This window comes from Antedon mediterranea, chromosome 2 (genome assembly GCF_964355755.1).
Source record: "Antedon mediterranea chromosome 2, ecAntMedi1.1, whole genome shotgun sequence".
NCBI lineage: Eukaryota > Metazoa > Echinodermata > Crinoidea > Comatulida > Antedonidae > Antedon > Antedon mediterranea.
In genome coordinates this window covers 9,622,592-9,643,511 of record NC_092671.1, presented here as the reverse complement: position 1 = coordinate 9,643,511, position 20,920 = coordinate 9,622,592, and the positions used below count along the sequence as shown (strand labels likewise).

At 35.1% G+C, this 20,920-nt stretch overlaps 2 protein-coding genes across 2 annotated transcripts in view; one reads left to right on the top strand and one right to left on the bottom strand.

The window, feature by feature from the left end:
- Positions 1-44: 44 nt before the first annotated feature.
- On the top strand, positions 45-1,671 carry LOC140040328 (signal recognition particle 19 kDa protein-like). The gene is made up of 4 exons (XM_072086188.1): positions 45-197; positions 628-775; positions 910-1,012; positions 1,370-1,671. The coding sequence occupies exons 1-4, from the start codon at positions 160-162 to the stop codon at positions 1,492-1,494; spliced, it is 414 nt and encodes a 137-aa protein (XP_071942289.1). The 5' UTR covers positions 45-159; the 3' UTR covers positions 1,495-1,671.
- Positions 1,672-2,043: 372 nt separating this feature from the next.
- LOC140040322 (uncharacterized) overlaps positions 2,044-20,920 on the bottom strand; it is a 32,745-nt gene continuing 13,868 nt past the window's right edge. The window contains exons 17-54 of the mRNA XM_072086181.1: positions 20,558-20,763; positions 20,195-20,282; positions 19,818-20,012; positions 19,393-19,500; positions 18,818-19,075; positions 17,778-17,963; positions 17,204-17,385; positions 16,762-16,942; positions 16,506-16,652; positions 15,910-16,032; positions 15,668-15,790; positions 15,101-15,346; positions 14,722-14,850; positions 14,469-14,597; positions 14,174-14,296; positions 13,869-14,000; positions 13,566-13,697; positions 13,285-13,398; positions 13,006-13,131; positions 12,556-12,678; positions 12,224-12,466; positions 11,890-12,027; positions 11,527-11,649; positions 11,149-11,277; positions 10,712-10,824; positions 10,152-10,392; positions 9,681-9,821; positions 9,001-9,254; positions 8,331-8,574; positions 7,899-7,980; positions 6,289-6,390; positions 5,955-6,068; positions 5,459-5,560; positions 5,110-5,223; positions 4,885-4,925; positions 4,265-4,575; positions 3,943-4,047; positions 2,044-3,831 (exon numbers count right to left, since the gene is read on the bottom strand). Coding sequence (XP_071942282.1) covers positions 3,691-3,831; positions 3,943-4,047; positions 4,265-4,575; positions 4,885-4,925; positions 5,110-5,223; positions 5,459-5,560; positions 5,955-6,068; positions 6,289-6,390; positions 7,899-7,980; positions 8,331-8,574; positions 9,001-9,254; positions 9,681-9,821; positions 10,152-10,392; positions 10,712-10,824; positions 11,149-11,277; positions 11,527-11,649; positions 11,890-12,027; positions 12,224-12,466; positions 12,556-12,678; positions 13,006-13,131; positions 13,285-13,398; positions 13,566-13,697; positions 13,869-14,000; positions 14,174-14,296; positions 14,469-14,597; positions 14,722-14,850; positions 15,101-15,346; positions 15,668-15,790; positions 15,910-16,032; positions 16,506-16,652; positions 16,762-16,942; positions 17,204-17,385; positions 17,778-17,963; positions 18,818-19,075; positions 19,393-19,500; positions 19,818-20,012; positions 20,195-20,282; positions 20,558-20,763 — 5,789 coding nt within the window. The 3' untranslated portion in view covers positions 2,044-3,690. The remainder of the gene's footprint in view (positions 3,832-3,942; positions 4,048-4,264; positions 4,576-4,884; positions 4,926-5,109; positions 5,224-5,458; positions 5,561-5,954; positions 6,069-6,288; positions 6,391-7,898; positions 7,981-8,330; positions 8,575-9,000; positions 9,255-9,680; positions 9,822-10,151; positions 10,393-10,711; positions 10,825-11,148; positions 11,278-11,526; positions 11,650-11,889; positions 12,028-12,223; positions 12,467-12,555; positions 12,679-13,005; positions 13,132-13,284; positions 13,399-13,565; positions 13,698-13,868; positions 14,001-14,173; positions 14,297-14,468; positions 14,598-14,721; positions 14,851-15,100; positions 15,347-15,667; positions 15,791-15,909; positions 16,033-16,505; positions 16,653-16,761; positions 16,943-17,203; positions 17,386-17,777; positions 17,964-18,817; positions 19,076-19,392; positions 19,501-19,817; positions 20,013-20,194; positions 20,283-20,557; positions 20,764-20,920) is intronic.

Here is a 20,920-nt window from a genome sequence, read left to right as displayed (position 1 = left end):
GTTAAAACTTGACGATGCGGGCGTTGTTTATTGTCGGTTGTGTTTTTTTCGCATTGTCGTGTCGCGCGTGTCAAAACAGCTGTGTATGCCCTGAAAAAGTGCCCTGCAAAAAACATCATATTTTCTGGTTTATCGTTGTTTATATTGTAAATTGTATTTATGGCACATTTAACTAAAGACCATACGCTAAGAGAAAGGTTAGTAATAAGTAATTTATGCTGTTCTTACTTCATAAACCTTCGATGGGTTTGACTATAGTAGGCTAGGCCTAGGCGCTACGTTGAAATCAAGCGGGCGCAACGGATTCCCGGCGTAACCTGTTTGTTTGCTTAGGTGGGTGGGTCAGTTATGCTAGGCCTAGGTAGGTAAAGGCCAGTTGATTAGTATAGGTATATACTGTTATACTTATGTTGCCTATTAATTATTATAATATTACTAGCTAGGATACTGTATGTAGTTAGAGTCATTCTTTTTTAGTATAGTTAGGCCTACTATCTAGGCCTACTACCTAATTTAATACATTAGAGATAGAGTAGGCCTAGACTAGTAGTAGTAGTGTGAAGTGACTTCTAGTAGTAGCTAGTGGCATGCATACTTTGAGGTAAATCATGTTGTTTTTCCATCTAGGTGGATATGTATATACCCAGCATATGTTAACAGTAAAAAATCAGCTGTAGAGGGCAGGAAGATAGCCAAGACAAAATGCGTAGAAAATCCTACAACACATGAAATCAGAGATGTATGCTTGGCTGCAGGGATGACCATTGGTGTAGAGGTACAGTGAATTTTCAGTTAAATGTTTTTTTGTTCTTTCCATTGTATATTTAACACCACCGCCTTCTTACTTACCCCTTTAATACCTTTTTGTTAATGAAAACATACTGTTATTGTTTCTTTTTTTCCCTTCAGAATAAATTGTACAATAGAGAACAAAACCGAGAGCCTAGAGGTCGTATACGCATCCAATTGCGTAATGAAGATGGCACACCTAAGTTGGCCCAGTACCCCACAAGTAAGTGATCTTTTGATTTTTAAATCTGTACTGGTTATGTATGAAATCTACCCACTGACCATCATCATTTATTAGGTACTGTACCTACCCGCCTAGGGATCACTCCTCTGCTAACAGTGCTAGTTTCAGATAGCTAGGCATCTTTTATATGTGTTGACAGTAAAACCCTAAAAAAAATCATTTCTTGTGCGCAATGCTCCTATCAACCTCATGATGATTGATGTATTTGGTGGGAAACAGCCTTTAGTACTGTACTCTAAATAATCGAAAATTGTGTGTTATAGATAAATAGTAGTGCTCAATCAGATAGCATGAATTTAAACATGTGATATATAATAATTATTATTTACTATTCAGGAAAATCTATAATGATGTACATTGGAGAATCAATTCCAAAATTAAAATCTCGTCAGCAAAAGCATGGTGGATCCACAGATTCCAATCAAAACAAAGGCAGAAGAAAAGACAAAAAGAAACGTTGAATGAAAATAAAAACACTTTTATGTAAATTTAAATGTTTGTGATAAATATATCAACATTGATGGACTGATATATATTTACATTTGGCACCATAAGTGCAAATTTATGCTTGGTTTTTTGTTGTTATAATGCTCTGCATTTCTCGACATACATTAAAGGGTAGGTCAGGTAAAATGTTATGTTAAAAATACTGGGTTTATTTATTTTTTTGTCATTGTATGTAATGCACTTTTTTTAGGTTACATGTTGGTTTTACCTTCATGTTATAATCTCATCCAATAAAAAAATTGCTTACAATAAAACTATACTTAGGTACTGTATACATCATCAAATGTTTTGTATAATGGCATTGATGATAAGGATCTGCAAAATGTCTTTCGAGCCAGTATAATCTGTATTGTAACCCTTTTTTAATGCTGAGTGAATTAAAAATCGGAACCTTTTCCACCCCACAGAACATGTACTTCTTAGTTCAAGTAATCAGTTAAGCATGTGGTACTTGACGCACTTGCCCTGACAGGGAGAAAAGCAATCAATAATCATGAAAAACAACCATAAGCCAGGTTTTGATTTAATGTTTGTATTTTTCAGTAAATAATATACAGTAACTCTGTAATTTATAGTTATAACCGTAACAATTAAAATAAGTCTAATAAACTATAATGTTTGTGTTTGGTCTTTTTGTTGTGGTACTACCAGGCTCTGTCCTTGCTTGTTGAAGAATGGAGGATTCTTCCACGGTTGAGCTATTACTTGTTCAGAGAGTGTATTTGATTGTATGTATTAAAAAATTGGCCTTGCTATACAGTATTTGCTTATAAAAAAGATGGGGTTTTTTCCTAAAGCAAGAAAGTCTATTAAAAGAAAGTGCAACCATAAGTATTCTGAAAACTTTCTGTTTGACCGCAAGATTATCTTGAGGAACTTTCATGAATAGGCGGACAGCGCCTATTTATTTCATTAAATTGTGCATCTTTATTTTTGTACCTTTCCTATGGTTTATTTCGTAATATAAATAACAATCCTGGACGTCACAGCAATTTATGGCGACGGCGATATAAATCTCGCAATTGTTCTGAAATCATATGTACATCCCTAATAGTTGTCAAAATATGGTTCTTGGTAAAGTTGCCCTTAAGACATAATTATCTAAATAGCAACAATTCTTACGTTTTGTTGTACTTTCGTATTTGGAAGAACAGTATACACTTAACACAAATTCAATTTTTTATTTTAATAAACTTTCATATAGGATTTACACTTGTTACACAGTTACACAGCTAAACTTTAGAAAAATATAATAACCACCATACATATATAATAATATTAAATACAGTTATTAATTACAAAACATACATTACATAATTAAATACTTTATACAATATCAACTCTTCCCTCATTACATCAACTACTTAGCATCAAGTCGTATCCCATGGCTCAAGCCGCCGGGAACTTGGAAGTCACTAAACTAAATCTTGGACTGAAAAGTTTCTGAAGCTTTCAAAACGTTTATAAGACGTAGTTGTTTGTGGACAGGTTCTATTGGATTAAACAACAAATATAAACTGTAATTAAATCAGAAAATCAACCCACTGGGCGTATATTATGCTCATCTATTCATTAATATAGTTAATTCGTATCGCAAATGTATACAGGATATTTGACGTCATCGATTTAATCTACGATTAATGTAACAAGCCTAATACAAAAACATATGGCAAGATGGTACACACACTGTACTTTACTGAAACGTATTGCAACACTTTACCAACTCACATCATTCACCATTACATCGTTATTGTCTAAATATACAAAAATTCATTAAAGTAAAAAAATATAGATAATTGAACTACATAACATGAGTCTTGTATGTCGTCAGCTGACTTTGTTAGCTGCTATTTTCAAAGAAGCGAAACTTATCTGTCTAATCGGCTGTTGGGCGCTTCCCTCCCCTCACTCTCCCATTCCCGTCCCGTCCCTGATTCTGTAAACCAAAACAGCTTAGTTGTACGTATTGTACTATATGATAAGCTAACTTTTATTAGAAACAGCAACTTATGACACTCTCGTAATTATTAAATAGCCTACGGTAAATAGAACACATTCTTTAGCAACATGAGCATATCTCTACTACATATGCCCAGAGAAGGTCTACATAAAATTACCAAAATAAATATTTAAAATATTATCCTATTCTATCAGTAATCGAAATAGTTTTGATGGCGGCGTTCATTTCTAGAGGTAGATGGCCTGTCAAAGGGGTTCGAATTCCGCACTACACCGGGAAATAAGAAATTTCTTTTTCTTGTTGGACTGACGGGGTTTTCATATTCGTCATCCTAAAATGAAACAAAAAATACAGTTTGTTAATACAGGTCCAATAGAATTTTAATAATCTGTTTCCAATTAGGCCTACTGTATGGTCAAGTAATATTCGTATTTGTACTTACCCCAACACTGCTCGCTGCTTCCATTCCTGTCGCTAGGTACGGTCTCATAAATTCTGAATCTGACACTGAACCTGTTGTTTCAGACATTCTCGTTCTCATGTGATTCTAAGAAAAAAAAAAGATAATTTAATGTTATATTGCGAAACATAATAAATGTTAGTTTAGTTTGCAACAGCTGTTACTGTCTATAAGATATCCAGTTGTTTGCAAGTTGCGAGAGTAAGAGTATCCATTTACTAATAAAGTATCATATACTAATGAATTCGTGTGCCATAGCCTAAGAGAAGTTATGGGAAAATTATGTAATAGTTGATCAACTTACATTGAGATGTGGAGCATTTCTAAGTACATGGGCAAGATGCATGAGTCTGCTATCCTCGCCGTTGATGGAAGAGCTACCAGATATAGAATCACTGTCTCTAAATGGATCGTGTCCAGCACTGAAGAATGCGCCTGGATTAGCGTTACGAACGACAAAGCCGCTGGAGATGTTGCTAGCATACTTGTGTTGTCTTCTGCGACGTCGACCAATTAAGAACACGAAGCAACATCCCATAAGAATCAAGAGGAACATAAATCCAACAATGGATCCAACTACGATGGCAATAAGTAGCAGGCTATCTGAAGTGGTGTCTGGAAATAAAAGGAATACAACATTGAAATTTGCATGTCGAAATGTACGCACTACCTTGGCATACAGTCTGTTTCATGGAATTCAAGTTTGAATAGGCAATCACTCTGTGAGCTACAAAGGCACCGTTCTATGAATATTTCCATGGTACTTTTGGAGCTTGCTGAAGCACCTTTCTTTTTAGATTCAAATCACTTGAAATCCCCATTCTTAATCCTTGTTGTAGCTTCTAGGCCTAGTCTTTTAAACTACTTAGGCCTAATGTCGGTAGCGTTTACTAAAAATACAGTAAAAGTCGATTCGATACATACCTTTGTTTTCACATTGATCTCCAGTGTAATCGTCAGTACAACTACAAAAAAGAAAACGATAATATTGAAATTCTGATGAAATAGTATTGGTTTGAAAATTAGAAATAATTACGAAAATACAAATGCGGTATGCTTTCAGAATTAAACATTGGAAAAGTATCGAATCAAGGCAACTCAAAAAGAGCTTCAGCCTAAGTGGCATTAAGGTGCTGTTCATAAACGTACCTACAAACTGGAACCGGATCTTCTATAGTTATCGAACATGTTCCACCATTCTGACAGTAGTTGTATGGACAGGCTACCGAATCACATCGGTCACCAATAAAATGCTCCGGACAACTAAAAAGGTTTTTAAAAGATGAGACTGTATTAAAACGTGGATGCCATTGTACTATCACGATGTCTTTCAAACCACCGGATTGATTGAAATGATACTTTATATTCGTAACGATCTGCTGCGGTATTTTACAATGTACGCTATGCAACAACAATGTGACTATACGTAAATAATGATTCAACAAACACAATTAAGATAACACTGACCGCAAAACTGTCGTTAAAAATGTTTCCTTACCTGCAAATTGTACCTTCTACTTCTGTTGAACAATTTCCTCCATTCAAGCAATATTCATCTAAACACGTCTCACAACGGTCACCGGATAATCCAATAGAGCAACTAAAAACAAAAATCAAATTTAATTAAATATAAATTTAAATATATATTTAATTCTACTGCTAATCGTAAGCTCTGTCTACACTATCAAACTAGTTTGAAGGGATGTGTGATATGCCCAAATATGGTAGTGAGATTACATCATCATGTCCATATAAGGCCACATCACATTTCTTTTGTCATATAAAGTTTGATAGTGTAGATAAGGCTTAATTCACTACATTTAACAGATAGCAGAATGGTGGTTTACACAATCGAGTTGATTAAAACCAGGGAAGAGTGAAATTAATTTCACTCTTGTCTGATTAAAATATTAGTGTGACCAATATTCTAGTCTAGTTGATCTCTTTTCAGTAAACAGTTGCAATATTAGGCCTATCGTTGCAGTGTAACTTACCTGCAAACTGGTTCTGGCATTTCTAAGCTGATTGAACAAATTCCATCATTGTTACAATATCCATCGGGACAACTGACTGTTTCACACTGTAAACCAGAGTAGTATGTTTTGCAACTAAAAAAAAATAATTTAATAAATTGTTTAATCTTTGAAAATGGAATATTATTTTTTTTTGGTTTACCTGGGGAAAACCACCCTACAATACGATGTTTATGTGGAATCAAAGATATACTATTTTTGGCCCATTCTTATCCCCTCCCCAAAACTAATTCGGCTCTATTTCCTAAAAATCTTAAATCTTTCTTGCAAAGTAAATAGCATAAATGTTAATTACCTGCAACTTGGGATGCCTTCAACTGTAGAACAAACTCCCTCATTTTGACAATAATTGTTTGGACAGTCACCACATCGGTCTCCAGTATAAAGATCTGTACAACTGTAATACAATATTTTAGATTTAGATATTTGGATGTAAAATACTGTATCTATATATAAATTTACGTAAGGGCAAAATTCTGTAAATCGCGCGTTATTTCTAGAATGTGTACTCGATGGTATGTAAAGTTGGTCATAATCTCGGTACTGATTTTAACCACCTGATGTAACCCTGTTTACTAATTAAATTTAGTTAGATAATTAGTTATTGACAATTAAAACGAATTTAGGTTCAACCATTTGCCCCAAATAGGGGTGTTTTCCGATCGTGGTATACACTGTCTAATGGATGTCCTCATGAAAAATACCTGTACACAATAATACGAGGATACTTCGCATTTTCCTATCTCCTCCTACGATAATTGTTTTTAATAGCTGAAAACCGGTTGAACAGCTCGAGTAGAGTATCATAATGTTGAAGACAGGCCGATTTTCTTTAAAAAATACTATTTTGATAGATTTAATATACGTTTATACAAATGTATTGATTTGCGATGAATGGAACATTCCAAATTATTTGGTTTAACCATGCTTGCATACCTCCATGATTTAACACAAGTAGGTCAATTTATGGGCCCTTTGAGAATAAACATAAATAGTATTGTAAACCTATACAATACTGTAAATAGGTATTAACCACTTTTGATAGCCATTTGAATCGCAAATTTCTTATTGTGTGCGTTGGTAGGCCTACTGTTTATTATAATATAAACAAATATACTAATAAACTTTATTACTGTGAGTGTGGGTAGCCCCTACTTTTAGATTATAAACACATAATAATATAATACTTTATTACTGACAGTTGCTTCTCAACGTTTGTATTGATTAATAATTACAAAAAATATAAACGTCGTGGTGGTGTATCGTTACATGTACTTTACTATTTCAATCGACTATGACAGTGACAATTTTAACAGTTATTAAATCGGAAATGTTTTACTCTATTTAGTGTTATGTTATTTATAGGCCTATTAAAAAAAAAACCCAACCCTCAATAATGTTAGATACAAAATACAAATTGGGTTTGTTTAAATGAGTCCAAATGAAACATTTGGACTCATTTTGTGAGAAGTTTCTCTTTTGGAAGTAATTCGCACGGTGCTAATTTTGGTTGACTACATAAATACATAAATAAATGTTTTATAGTCATGCGGTACGTAGGCCTACATTTTGAAATCGCCAGTTTTTTTACGCTGAAATTACTATGTATTCGAGAACCATATGTGGGCACGACCTAGATGGTACGCGAGCGAAGCGAGCGTGCCATCTAGTAAGTTCTAATTTAAGTAGACCAAGCAAATATATGTTTTTAAAAGGTGTATCTTAGGTTATAGACAGACACTTCTATTACTCAAATTTTATATTTTTATTTATATTTTAGACGTAAGCGCAACGCACATAATAATAGACCAATCACAAGCGATGGATTATTAACTGTCGCTTGTCATTGGTCGGTTCGTCCTAGTGGGAACTAAGTTTTATAATAGACACATGTTTAACACTTACTTGCACTGTCTTTCCATAAGTGAATTGACAAAGCAGGTACCGCCATTGTAACAATAGTCATCTTCGCACACAATAGGTAAATCTAAAAGAAAGGGTTATTTTGGTAAATTGCAGAATAGTAGCAGCAAAAATACAACTTCTGGATGTATTGTTATGGTTAATTTAAATCTTTTGTTGACTACAATCGTTCTCGCACATGGGTTCTGTTTATACGGCCTGACATACAATATACTGAAAGTTTATCTGGAGGTTTATGTGTAATATAATATTTGGATGGTAGGTGCGGCAGTGTGATATGGGTGGGCTTGTTACCGTCGTTTGACATGAAACAGCCACTCAGTTTCTTGTTATTGGGCATGTATCTAACAGTATGAGAATCGGTAGAACTTTTAAAAACATCGCTCTTTAAAAAAAAAAACCAGTTAATCTTACTTTCTCCCACTGCATCATATGAAAGATCTAAAGTGACACTTCGAACAGAACCGTCCGAGTACAGGCGGTCATCAGCATCTGTCTCGTTAAGAAGCACCTGCAGTAACTCCTCCCCTTCCATCGTGGTGTTAGCAAAGAAGTTGATTTCATATACGACTATTATGCTTCCTTCCGCAAATCCAATGATTGAGCAATCGTAGAAGGTGGCAGAAGTACTCAGTATCGTTTGGTAGGCATGGTTTATCTGATAATAAATAAGTGTGACTTTTTAGAATAGTGTATTTCATTAACGTTGTGTAGGCCTATGTAGATACATTATTGACTGTCCGTTTTGTTAAAGAATATGTCTTATTCAAATAGATATGATAGAATAGATAATATTTAGAAAAGATGTTTACTATGAAAGTCAGTGTTGCTTAGTTGTTAATAACGGGTTCCTTTTTAAGTACCATTTTGAATAATAAAATTGATTAGTAATCTCTTTTATTGGAGATTAAATTCAAAGATCTGTTTTTATAGCTGAAAAGCATGTCCGTTTCATCTTCAATGCTTACTGTACATATTAATATTCTTTAAAATGAGATTTCAAAACGATATTTTGAAAAATAAGCCATTTGTAAATACAATGTATTTAATAACTTTAATTGTAAAACCAATTGCGACAACTTACAATAATACACATATGTTCTGCGTATTCTTGGTATATTTCTGATGTTGGGTCTTCTAATTGTGGATCCCATGCCGCCATTTCCTCGGAACCATTAACTTCCACGACACGTATTTCACCACGGAAGGACAAAGAAGCAACGCAACCATATGAGACGGCAACATAGCCTTCTACACATGCGCATGAGAAGCCTCCATCAAAGTTAGTACAGATTTCGTTAGTTCTACATGCGTCTTGGTTTTCACATTCGTCAATGTCTAAAAAAAAACACCAATACATTATTTGTTTCTAGTATTTTTAACTGAAGTAGACTGATTGATAGGAGTTAGGAAAGGTAAAGTTTCCGTAGTATTTCTGCGTAACTTGCCATAAAAAAAACTGGCCTTTTTGTGGGAACCATCAGTCACTTATTTCTTTTACATTTGGATAATATGATCTATGACCTTGTGTAGTCAATATTTGAGTTTATTCTTTTGGATTGGAATAGAACTAAACTGTGTAATAGTTACGATGAAGGAATTGTGTTTTCGAAAACTTGGCACTTTTTCTTGCTGTTTTACATTACCGTTTTGATTTAGCTCTATTGTGATCCAGCCACTGATACCCGTAGCATTATAATTTTTATCAATAGTCTGCCTATGAATTTATATAGTTATGAGTGATACCTCAATGGGTAAACTTACCAGTACATGTTTCTCCATTGTTGGATAGCATAAATCCATCAAAGCAAGTCTGACATGTGAACTGCTCATTGCCGGAATATACGCATTCTTTAAAATATCTTTCACTACAATCATCTGTACCTTCATTGCATGGATTGATTTCTGGAAGAAATAATTAAATTGTTCGAGCGGATTTTGTGATAGAGCAGTTATGGAGAGTATGTCATTTTACAAGATGTTGATATTTGGTGTGTTTTTTTTGTATGTGTTCTACCTTTTGTTTGGAAGTTTTTTTGGAATGAAATCCTTTGGATATTTAGTAAGCCTGTTACCTCTTTCTCTGTTTTGTTGTGTTTTATTGGAATTTTTAAGACATTTTATTTCCATCTAAAATTATTACAGTGCTCTCTTTAAAAAATATTGTGTGAAGTAAAAGTCTTTAATAAATGGTAATGTTGTTCTATAGGTTATTAATTCAACTTTAGGTCTAACCTGTTTGTGTGACGCCGACCATATCGCGTACGACTTGACTGTCAGGTTCCAGAATGTCCATATTTGGACCAGTCAATCCGTTTAGGACGGCTTCAAGCACCATATCGTCTGTTACGTTATATTGGTCATTGAAGTTTACACTAAAAGTAACTTCAATTCCGTTAGATGAATTCGTAATGCTGTCGGTCACTATACCAAAGAACGGTTCCGCAAGATTGCTTGCCATGAACAGAGTGTCCATCTGTAATTAATATTAGAATATTATTAAAACATTGTTAAATTGCCAGGCGGGCGGACAAACATAAACAAATATATGTATAGTGTCAAACAACATAGACGGTCACATTTAAAAATAGGAGTAAAATGTAAATAACCTGTATTTTGAAGTGTAACTTGGCTGAATTGCGCAAAGGTATAGACGAAAAATAAAAAGAATCTCTTCGTGTCGATGCGCTACATGTTATGTGTTACCAACAATATCAACTTGGTCATTATCATTTTGTATAGTTAAGAGGCCCATTGGAGCAGAGAAAAATGTTGTTCACTCATTGTGTACTTACATCTGCAGCTAAATCTGTTCTGACATCATCAAACTGAAACAAGTTAAACAACAACGTTGTATCCCAGCCCTTGATGTACAAGAAGTTAAGTGTAAGTGATTTAGAGACAGAACCTGTAAACAAGAGAGTAATGAATTATATGTTGATCTGATTTGGAGATCGGAACGGAGGCAAAAAGGAAAACAATCAATTCAGTTGTATTCAACCTAGAAGAAACCGTGATAGTGGTTGTCGACAAAGAACCATGGACACCAATCATCTGACTCATGACTAGATTCCTTAAAAGGAGACTATGAGATGTCACCAGATAATAGCATGGCGTGGAAGAGGACGCAAAGAGATGCAATCAGATAGCAGCCAATGGTCTTCACTAAATGGCTGACCGTTAACTCTCGATATCGCAAAAATTAAAAAAGCGATCACACATAAAAACTTACGTAAGCATTCACCACTTCTGTTGAAATATGATGTCTGACAAATACAACTATAACTTCCCACCAAGTTTATACATCTCTCGTTGTTACTCCCGTCACACATATTGCCATTTTGGTCGCATTCATTAATATCTGTTTTAAAAAAAATCAGTTAAAATGTATTTGAAGTCTGTTTGATGTTAAATGTTATTGTTCTACTTAATGTTTATTTTGATAAGCACAATTTGCCTCACCTAGTTATGGTGTGACTGGCTATTAAAGACAGTTACAGATAAGGCCCGTTTAGACTGTTTTTACGCGGGTAAGTTAGTTGTTACCCGCCAAAGAATTGATTTACCCGTGTAAATGAGTAATATAACACATTTTATAAAGCTAATTTACCTGTACATGTGGAGCCATCTCCTTGAAAACCACTATTACATGAACATGAGTAAGATCCTACAGTATTGGTACATGTGGCATAATCTGAACAGTCGTCTATTTTAAAAGCACACTCATCGTAATCTGAAAAAAAAAATGTTTATGTTGTGTGATGTTGTATGTGGTTTACAATATACAAGCAAATTAACAGACTCCTTCTTTGGGACACCACCCCTATTCGGGAGACATCTCTAATTATCGGAATCCCTTCCCGTGAAACAAAAGCAAGACCCACACCCCTTTTCAGGCACACACCCCTGACCATATTAATGGGAAACGTTTTAGGTACATAATAGTACGTTACAAATCAAATACTGCATTTACCTCTACACGTGCCAGTGCGCGCGTTTTCACCTTCTTGGCTGGCGTAGCCTTGGTTACAGAAACATGTATATGAACCAACTGTATTGTTGCACATTGCGTTGACGTCACAGTCGTTGCTACCAAGACATTCATCCATATCTAAAAAAAAGAGTTAATATCATCTATTAAGGAGACACTCTTCCCCGTGGAACAAACGAGGACCAAACACATAGCTGACTCATATTCAGGGACATCTTAAAGAGTCTACTGTTAGTAAGTCTGTATTCATTAGTTCACAACAAAGATACATTGTAATTTTTCATGTAATAATAACATCCACGAACTAAGCTCTTACCTGTACAGGTTGAACCGTCTCCTTCATAGCCGACAATACACGAACATTCGTAAGAGCCCTCTGTATCCGTACACATAGTCAATTCGGGGCAAATATCTGGTTGTTCTGTGCATTCATCAATATTCTCGCACGAAGTAAATCCGTCACCGCGGTACCCACTATCACACGCGCACGTGTAAGATCCTTCCATATTGGTGCACTCAGCATTAGAGTCACAAGGAATGTCACTGCATTCATTTATGTCTGTTGAAAGAAACAGTTAATCATTATAATGTATCGGAGTCTATAGCTGTCATGAAAAGACGAGCATAAGAAACCAATAGTATCTTTACCTTTGCATGACATAATGCCATCTCCCTGGTAACCAGTTTGGCACGTGCACGTGAAGGAACCATCTGTGTTACTACATGTAGCAAGTTCATGGCAAGATTCCACCATAAGACATTCGTTTTGATCTGAAATGAAATATGACAATTTTTAGAGTGTTCTTTATACAATATTGACACAACCTTCGTCATTTGCGTTAACATACGAACGTCGTGACGCGTCGCACAAATAACGAATACAATATTCGTCACAACAGTCGAATTGTATTCATTTGTGTAGATATATTAGAGAGAATTAGAGATGGAACGTCGTTGCTTATTAGGCTTTCGCACAGCAGCTAAGCAGCAGTTTGATGACCTCAATGTGTCTTCGTTGATCTAGTCACAGCACCGTTGATATGCTGAACAAAAACGTCTCTAACCAACAATGTATACAAAGGAGTTGACTATTCTTACCTATACAGGTTAATCCATCTCCAGTGAAGCCCAATTGACAGGTACATCTAAAGCTTCCATCCGTGTTTTCACAGTCTGCATTGTCGGCACAGTCGTTTAACGCGTTACTGTTGCATTCGTTTATATCTACAGCAAAATGAAGTAGAACCAATAATTACAAGGAGTTATTATTATCAATAATACACAATATAAATGTATGTTGGCAGGGATCGTGTATTTTGAGATGACGTAGTTTGTCAATGTGAAATTTACACATGAAATAAGCTTTATTAAAATTACCTGTACAGAAAAGACCGGTATACCCTGGTAGACATTCGCATTCGTATGAGCCATCTGTATTCGTACACTGCGCATTTTCAACACACGTACTTGGATCTGCGCATTCATCTATGTCTGTTAAAAAATAAATGTTATTTATTACCTATTAAAGAAAAAGCTATTTATTGAGAAGTACAGAACTGTCACTGTAAATAAAATTGCAGATCGAATAGTAATTCTGTAGGTTAGTAAATGTGTAATGAAAGCCACGAAGGACATTTATAAAACGCATCTGTACGTACCATCACACGTCCTCTGGTCCTGAAGGAGCTCGTAGCCTGTGGAACATGAACAATCGTAGCTACCATCTGTGTCTGCGCAGTTTCCATTTGTGGCATCACAATCATCTTGGTTCGTTGTACACTCATTTATATCTGATAAAATAACAGTTGTTAGTTCTTCTGTTTGAAATAGAGGCCTAATTCGTAAGTAGACATATTTAGATGTTGCGACCATCTAGGACTTATAACGTAATATGAAGGTACTGTTCGTATAAAAGTATTTTTGCAGGAGGTAAGAGAGAGTAAGAAGAACTTTAAACCTACTTTCACACGCCGTGTTTACAAGCATGTATCCCCTGTCACAGAAGCACTGTGGGTTGCCATCTGTGTCAGTGACACACGACGCAGATGAATCGCAAACATTAATTGCATCTGAACAGACCTTATTTGCAAGAGCTATAAAAAGAAAAATAAGAAAGCTTATACATGATTCATTCTACCGTATCATCATTCCGTAATAATACATATAAAATTCTGTTGGAGATTTAGCTCGTATTATCATGGTGTGTATTTTGAATTGTTGAAGCAAGAATGCTTGAAATGTGTGGTACGATGAAACCATAACTTACGTTCACACGTGGCCATATCAGATGCAAGTTCAAAGCCTGTCATACACGAGCATGTGTAGTTGCCAGCGGTGTTTGTACACGTTTGATCGCAGTCGTCCGTTCCAGTTGTACATTCATCAATATCTGCCAATATTCAAATTTTAGTTTTGGTTCAAATGAGGTGTAGAAAGTGAAACTATTGTCATTTCTAAATCAATTTCACATTAACTCATCTCTGTCATACTATTTTACAAAGGTATTTTTTTATTTCTTTTTGACTATCTGTTTGTATTATGGTTTATATTTGAGACATTACCTGCACATATAAAACCATCGCCTGCGTACCCTCGATTACATGAACACGAGTAAGAGCCTACGAGGTTATTACACCCGGCATTGATAGAGCATGGTAGAGTTCCATTGACAGGTACACATTCATCGACATCTAACAAATAACAAATGAATTTATATATAAAATGGTTAGTTAATTATCAATATCCTGTTTCATTTGAAGTTATAATCTATATATTTAGGTGTACCACTCAGGACCAACGTTTATAGACATTTACCTGTACATTCAGCGTCGTCTGTGGCCCTTGCATAGCCAGTTACACATCGACAAAAGTAGCTAGCGTCCGTGTTCACACACTCCTCGAGATCTAGACAGATACCATCCACTTCTGTACATTCGTCAACATCTGAGAGGAGAGAAGAATTTTTTAATAAAACGATATCCGATTTTATCTAATATTTTATATAATATCAGTGACATATTCCTAAATGTCATTTGTATTTTCGTTCTATAGTGAGAGAGATTATTTAACGGGTTATGTGTAAGTTAATATACTTTAAATTCATGCCTTCATACATTATTCATGATTTCTGCATTTACACTTTGTGGAAAAAAATAAGACACCCGTGCCTACACATTAAATAATTATAACTTACCGATGCATGATAACCCGTCTCCGCGATAACCCGATGGACATACGCACATGTAACTGCCAATCGTATTCGTACAATTCGATACTGGATGGCAATCAAGAGCCCTCTCGACACATTCGTCGATGTCTTTGCAATACGTATTGTTGCCCTCAAATCCATCTCGACAACTACATCGATAACTTCCTTCGGTATTAATGCAGTCTGCATTGACGTCACAGATAAATGTTCCTTGTCGGCATTCATCTACATCTGTGAGTGAAATCGGATTAAAAATTGTCATTGTTGTTTATGCATCGTTACCATGATCAATAATCATCTAAATCATCATGATCACACATGTTTATATATTATATACATCAATCAATAATCAATATAGTGACGTAAATTATTTGTCTTCATTATCATTTACATCAACACTATTTTCATCAAAATAGTCTGTATAATATGCGTCATCTTTAATCAAGTCGTAATCGCTATCAAAGTTACAACCATTATCATCACCGTTAATATTACATTACAAAATCAGTACATCATAATGCATTTAACGTAATAAACAAGCTATATACATACCTTCGCATGTTAGGCCATCGCCTGAATAGCCATCGGCACATATGCACATAAATGAACCCATCAGATTGTTGCACTCTGCGTTGAAATCACAGGGGTAAACACCCGTTTGGCACTCGTCAATATCTGTTTAACAAAACCACAATAATGTAACAATGGTATAATAGATTTTGACTACCATAATGGTATGGTACTGATGAAACAGTGAATGGTGTACTTTTAGTGTTTATACGCTTTTGTCTTACCGTTACAAGATTCTCCATCGCCCTCATAACCAGCATTACATGTACAATCAAAGCCTCCAATGGTATTTGCGCAAGACGCTTGAGCACTGCATGTATCTGTTCCACGGTCACATTCATCAATATCTGAACAAGAGGTGAAAGCATTAAGTTTAGTTTTATTTGTATCTTATTTAGCGTCATCATATCATCGTTGTCTTCACTGCCATCATCACTATCATGATCAGCATCGTCTAAATCAACATTATTTTGATTTAACAATACTATATCATTATCTACATATGTAGCGTGTCGTCATCACCCCTGATAAATTAAAATTACTGTTATTAATTGGTTAGATATTTTGCTTTACTCCGATGAATTGTACTGTGTACTCAATATATTGTGAACACTTAGCGACAAAATCGTAATTCTAGGGTGGGACTAGAACCAACGAACTCCACATCATTAGGTGGTGTTTATACCTCCTCCGTAGTAGTTAAACAATTATCATCATTACTGTAATTTAATCACTCGCGTTAATCGATCAGTACTGGTGGAATTATCTAGATTAGTTTGTAAGTTTAATTAATCGGTCGATCGAAATTTAAAGTAAATACCTGGACAGTCTTTCTCGTTAGGATGTAGCTCATATCCTGATCGACAAGCGCATGTATAACTACCCAGTGTATTGGTACACAATTCAGTATGTTCACAGAAAGGCACCGATGGATCCTGATCACTTCCGGCAGCACACTCATCATAATCTGCAATGAATATCAAAATTACTTTTAAAGAAAATAAACGGCATCGGAAAGATCAAATATGCAGTGAAAACTGTGTATGCGTCATGTAAAAATATTATTGACGTCATACCGTAACATTTATATCCATTGCCACTGAGTCCATTTGGACATGACCCACACGTGACGTTGACAAGAGGAGCAATGGCGTCTCTGCAAATGACACCTGGGTAACATGGTTCCTCCAGACAAGCATCGTAATCTTCTGAACAATCAAAACCAGTCCACGCTAAAGTACATTCACAACTAACAACCTAAAAACAGTATAGATTTATATATATTATATGTGCATCTGAAGTCTAATCATGTAGGAAGAACATTTTTAAAGAAAAGTTATCCATAAAAAAATACATTATGCAAAATTATATTAACCATATTTGCTTATTTAGATAGTACTACCATTAGATAGTAGTAGATATAAACTCTGTAAAAATCTAAATCTAAAAAAGTGTTGTATTCTTAAATTAGTGATTAAGTGATTATATTGAAATAAACAAAATATATCTAAAACTTACGCCAAATCGGTTGTTGATAATATCGGATCCTTCCAACAAATTATCAAAGTTACAGACGCCGTCATTTATGCATGAGCATATACGCACTTCCATGACTGCGCTTGTAGTCTGCGAGCCGTCACTAACTAGAAATGTAAGTGCTACCATGTCCACTGTTGTAGGTGTCCAACTAAATACACCGGCTGAGAATTTGCAACACATATTTGTATTAAACATTACTCCATTATTATGAGTTTTATGCAATCTAATGACTGCATATCGTCGTTTTATGAGAGTGGAATAGAACGTTTATAAATAAAAGTTTTCAAATACAGTAAATTGGGTAACGTGCATACAGTAATCAAGGGGACACCCCGTGATTAAGGGGACAACACTTCCTCGTGCAACAAGTGAGTGAAAATAATATATGCACTATGAAAAACCCCTTTTCAGGGGACACTTTGTATAAATATACTTTGTTTAAATACATATATATATATATATATATAGAATATAAGACTTTGTTTGCCACTGGCCTGCTTGTGATACACGTGCTTTGTGCAATACGCCAGAACTAAAACAAACCGAGACTTACTTTCAGAATTAATTGTAGCTCCCGGAATATCGTATTCCAATTCGTAGGTCAGGGTATCTCCGTTTTCATCAGACGCTTCGACTGTCAATGTAACTGTTTCGTCGACTCGGACATCTAACCTCGACTGGCTAATTAAATTAACGTTGCTTGCATCTACAATTTGATCAATGACTGGAGGTATATTGTCTAAAAAGATAATGTTAAAGATGTATTGTCCTTTGAAACACAAAAAAATGAAGGTCAAAATATTCTAAATTTAAAGTGGGCATATCAAAGTAATATTAAAGTTATCCACTTTAGGTAGAAAATTCGAGTCAAAAACAACAAGTTTACGTAATTAACAGGTAAATTAGTTAGATTACATTTCATCTGGAAAATCGTCACGAGCGAAAGTAAACAAAGATTTCAAACCATGAGTACGCATTATGCATATGCTAAATTCGGATTGTTTACAACTCGTCACGGTTAAGAAGGTATTTTCACACAGATCACGAGGAAGTTTTATGATTATGCATACATAGTAGCCAAGCAAGTGCGTTTCATTATGGGATATGTTTTGATTGAAAACTTTGACTGGAAGTCAAAGTTATTTTTTTAACAAAAAAACGTCTGTATTTCAGTTAAATTATTTTTTTTTTTGAAAATTTTTTGGTGATAGTTAATAACTATTATGATACTTTAAAATGACCCACCTTTTTTCGAAATCTTTTATTTTTTATTTTTTTGGAATTAGTCAAAGGGACAATACATCTTTAAAATACTCCATTGATATAAATATACATATTATATTTTAGCCATAAGTATGCGTATTGGTTTTTTTTTAATCTTTTTCAAATTGTGTAACGAAATAGAGGGCGCACAGTCATCTTGCTTTGTTTTAAGTCCGTCCGTAAACAAAATAATAAACAACCAAAAGGTGTGACGATGTAGAGGGCGCACTGTTAGTTTGCTTTGTTTTAATTTCATAAATTACCAAAACGTGTGACGATATAGAGGGCGCAATGTCTTTGTTTATTACAATAGTTAATTAGATTACGTACCTAGAATAGCTTGTTCATTATTGTTGTTCTGATCTGTCAATAAAGTGTTCATTCCTATTTCGAGGCTATTTGTAGCTAACGTGTCAAATATACACTCTTGATTTGTTCCACATTGGTCTTGAGCCTGCTGAAGCATGGCTGGGTCAGCGGAAGCCATGAGTTCGCTAAGAAATTTTGGCCGAAAACTTTCGTCGTTGAAGTCGGCATATGATGTTCCAGACGGATAAATAAATTTGGAATCACTTTCACTTACCCTCCCTATAAAGAAAAAAAAAATATTGTTATGCTGTTATATCCCACTATCCATCTAAGCATGATGATCAACTTGTTTACGCCAGTCATGTTACTGCTCTATCTCTTCAAGTTTCACACACGCGTTTTATATCAAGAAAAAATAGGATAGGTGCGTTTGTATTAATGCAAATTAAAACCAATGCTTATGGTTGGATAACGAAGATGTGTAGGCCTATACAATTTAATAATATCAAATTCATTGTGTTATACAAATTGTATGTATGGTATTATATGGCCGAGAGTCACTTAATCAATTAAAATTGCTGTTTATCTTTACTTACACAAATTGCCTGTGTCAAATATATCACTTTCATCTAAAGTGGTCTCTGTATCTAAACAAACCATCGATGGAGAACACAAGTCATCAGACGTGTCGTCGTTCCATATTCCTAAATAAATTAAATGTAATTGTGGTTAATAAAGATGAACATTTGGTCATAAAAACAAGGAACACAAATCTGACGCGAGTTATCAGCATTTCGTCGTGACATGACGCATTATACATCAAATAAACGTAACATTATAGAATAAAGCGTGGTTCCCACTAGCGACGCAACGCAAGGACGTAACGCAACGCAAGTGAATTGACCAATCACAAGCGATGGCTTATTCGCTTGTGATTGCTAACTGTCTATAACTTCGCTTGTCATTAGTTGCGTTTACGTCTTTGCGTTACGTTCTAGTGGGAACCAAGCTTAACATTTACCAAACAATCCTGAGGTTCGTCCTTTAAATTCAGCTGGAAATTCCAACAGCACATCTAACATTTTCTCCTGTAAAGCAATTCCAAATGTTATTCCTGATCCCCAAGTAGCGTATACTCTGGTAACTCCAGGATTATAAGTGCCGTTATTACGAATGTATAACGTAAACTCAGGATCGTCCATTGAGAAGAAACTTCCTGAAATAAGAAGTGAATATATATCTATCATTACCGTCACGCAGTTGACGCATGCGTGTGCACAAAGTCGTTTAAACGCACGTTTCAAACGTAGTACAGATTTACAAATTAATCGATTATTATTAAGAAATGTATATCTTTTTGTTGTTCATTGTTGAAATGTGCTATTAGGCATAAATTACCATCTTCTAAATCAGCAACTGAGACATCGATAGTGCCGTTTACTAACATTTCAAAATCGGTTCCGTTTTCATTCATAGTAAACTGAACCTAAAAAAAGAAAACATTGAAAACATTTAGTTGTTGTATTGTATGGGTTGTAGCGCTTTTGTAAACTTTGCCGTTGTTGTCCCATTGATAAACAGATAAATACCGACATTTTGATGGAGCCTTATAATGTGTAAGCTACTCAGGTTTGTATCTAAAAATATAGTTACGCTTATGTTACGCCAACACAAACAATTTGACCAATCACAAATGACAGTTTGGAGTATCCTTCGTTTGTGATTGGTCAAATTACTCTGAAAAGGATAAATAACACTCACGTAAGTGCTACTGTTCCCTGTATGTACTCCTGTGAAAGCAGAGAATATGGTGGCATCAACCTGCTCCTCTGATAGCGGTTCTCCCATTCGACACTGTAGTTGAAATAGACCGTTGTCTACATCAGAGCAGATATATTCTCCTTTGCCATTGAATGTGTACTGATACCCATCACTAGTGACGATATGGGGGTCCCCGAACATCCAAGCTGTAAGAAACAACGGTAAAAATGTATTGGTCACATGACTCATCAGTGAATGATTTAGTCCACGTGCTCTAATTTTCTCATGCGCAGATAAATGCGTTTACCAAGAGGACGGAGTTGTGCATTGAATATAGAAATACAACGTAATTCGTTTACGAGT

Coding starts and splice junctions, on each gene's coding strand:
- LOC140040328 (XM_072086188.1), top strand. CDS start 160: ATGGCACATTTAACTAAAGACCATACGCTAAGAGAAAG. Junction 198..627: donor GACCATACGCTAAGAGAAAG/GTTAGTAATAAG, acceptor TTTTCCATCTAG/GTGGATATGTATATACCCAG. Junction 776..909: donor GGATGACCATTGGTGTAGAG/GTACAGTGAATT, acceptor TTTTCCCTTCAG/AATAAATTGTACAATAGAGA.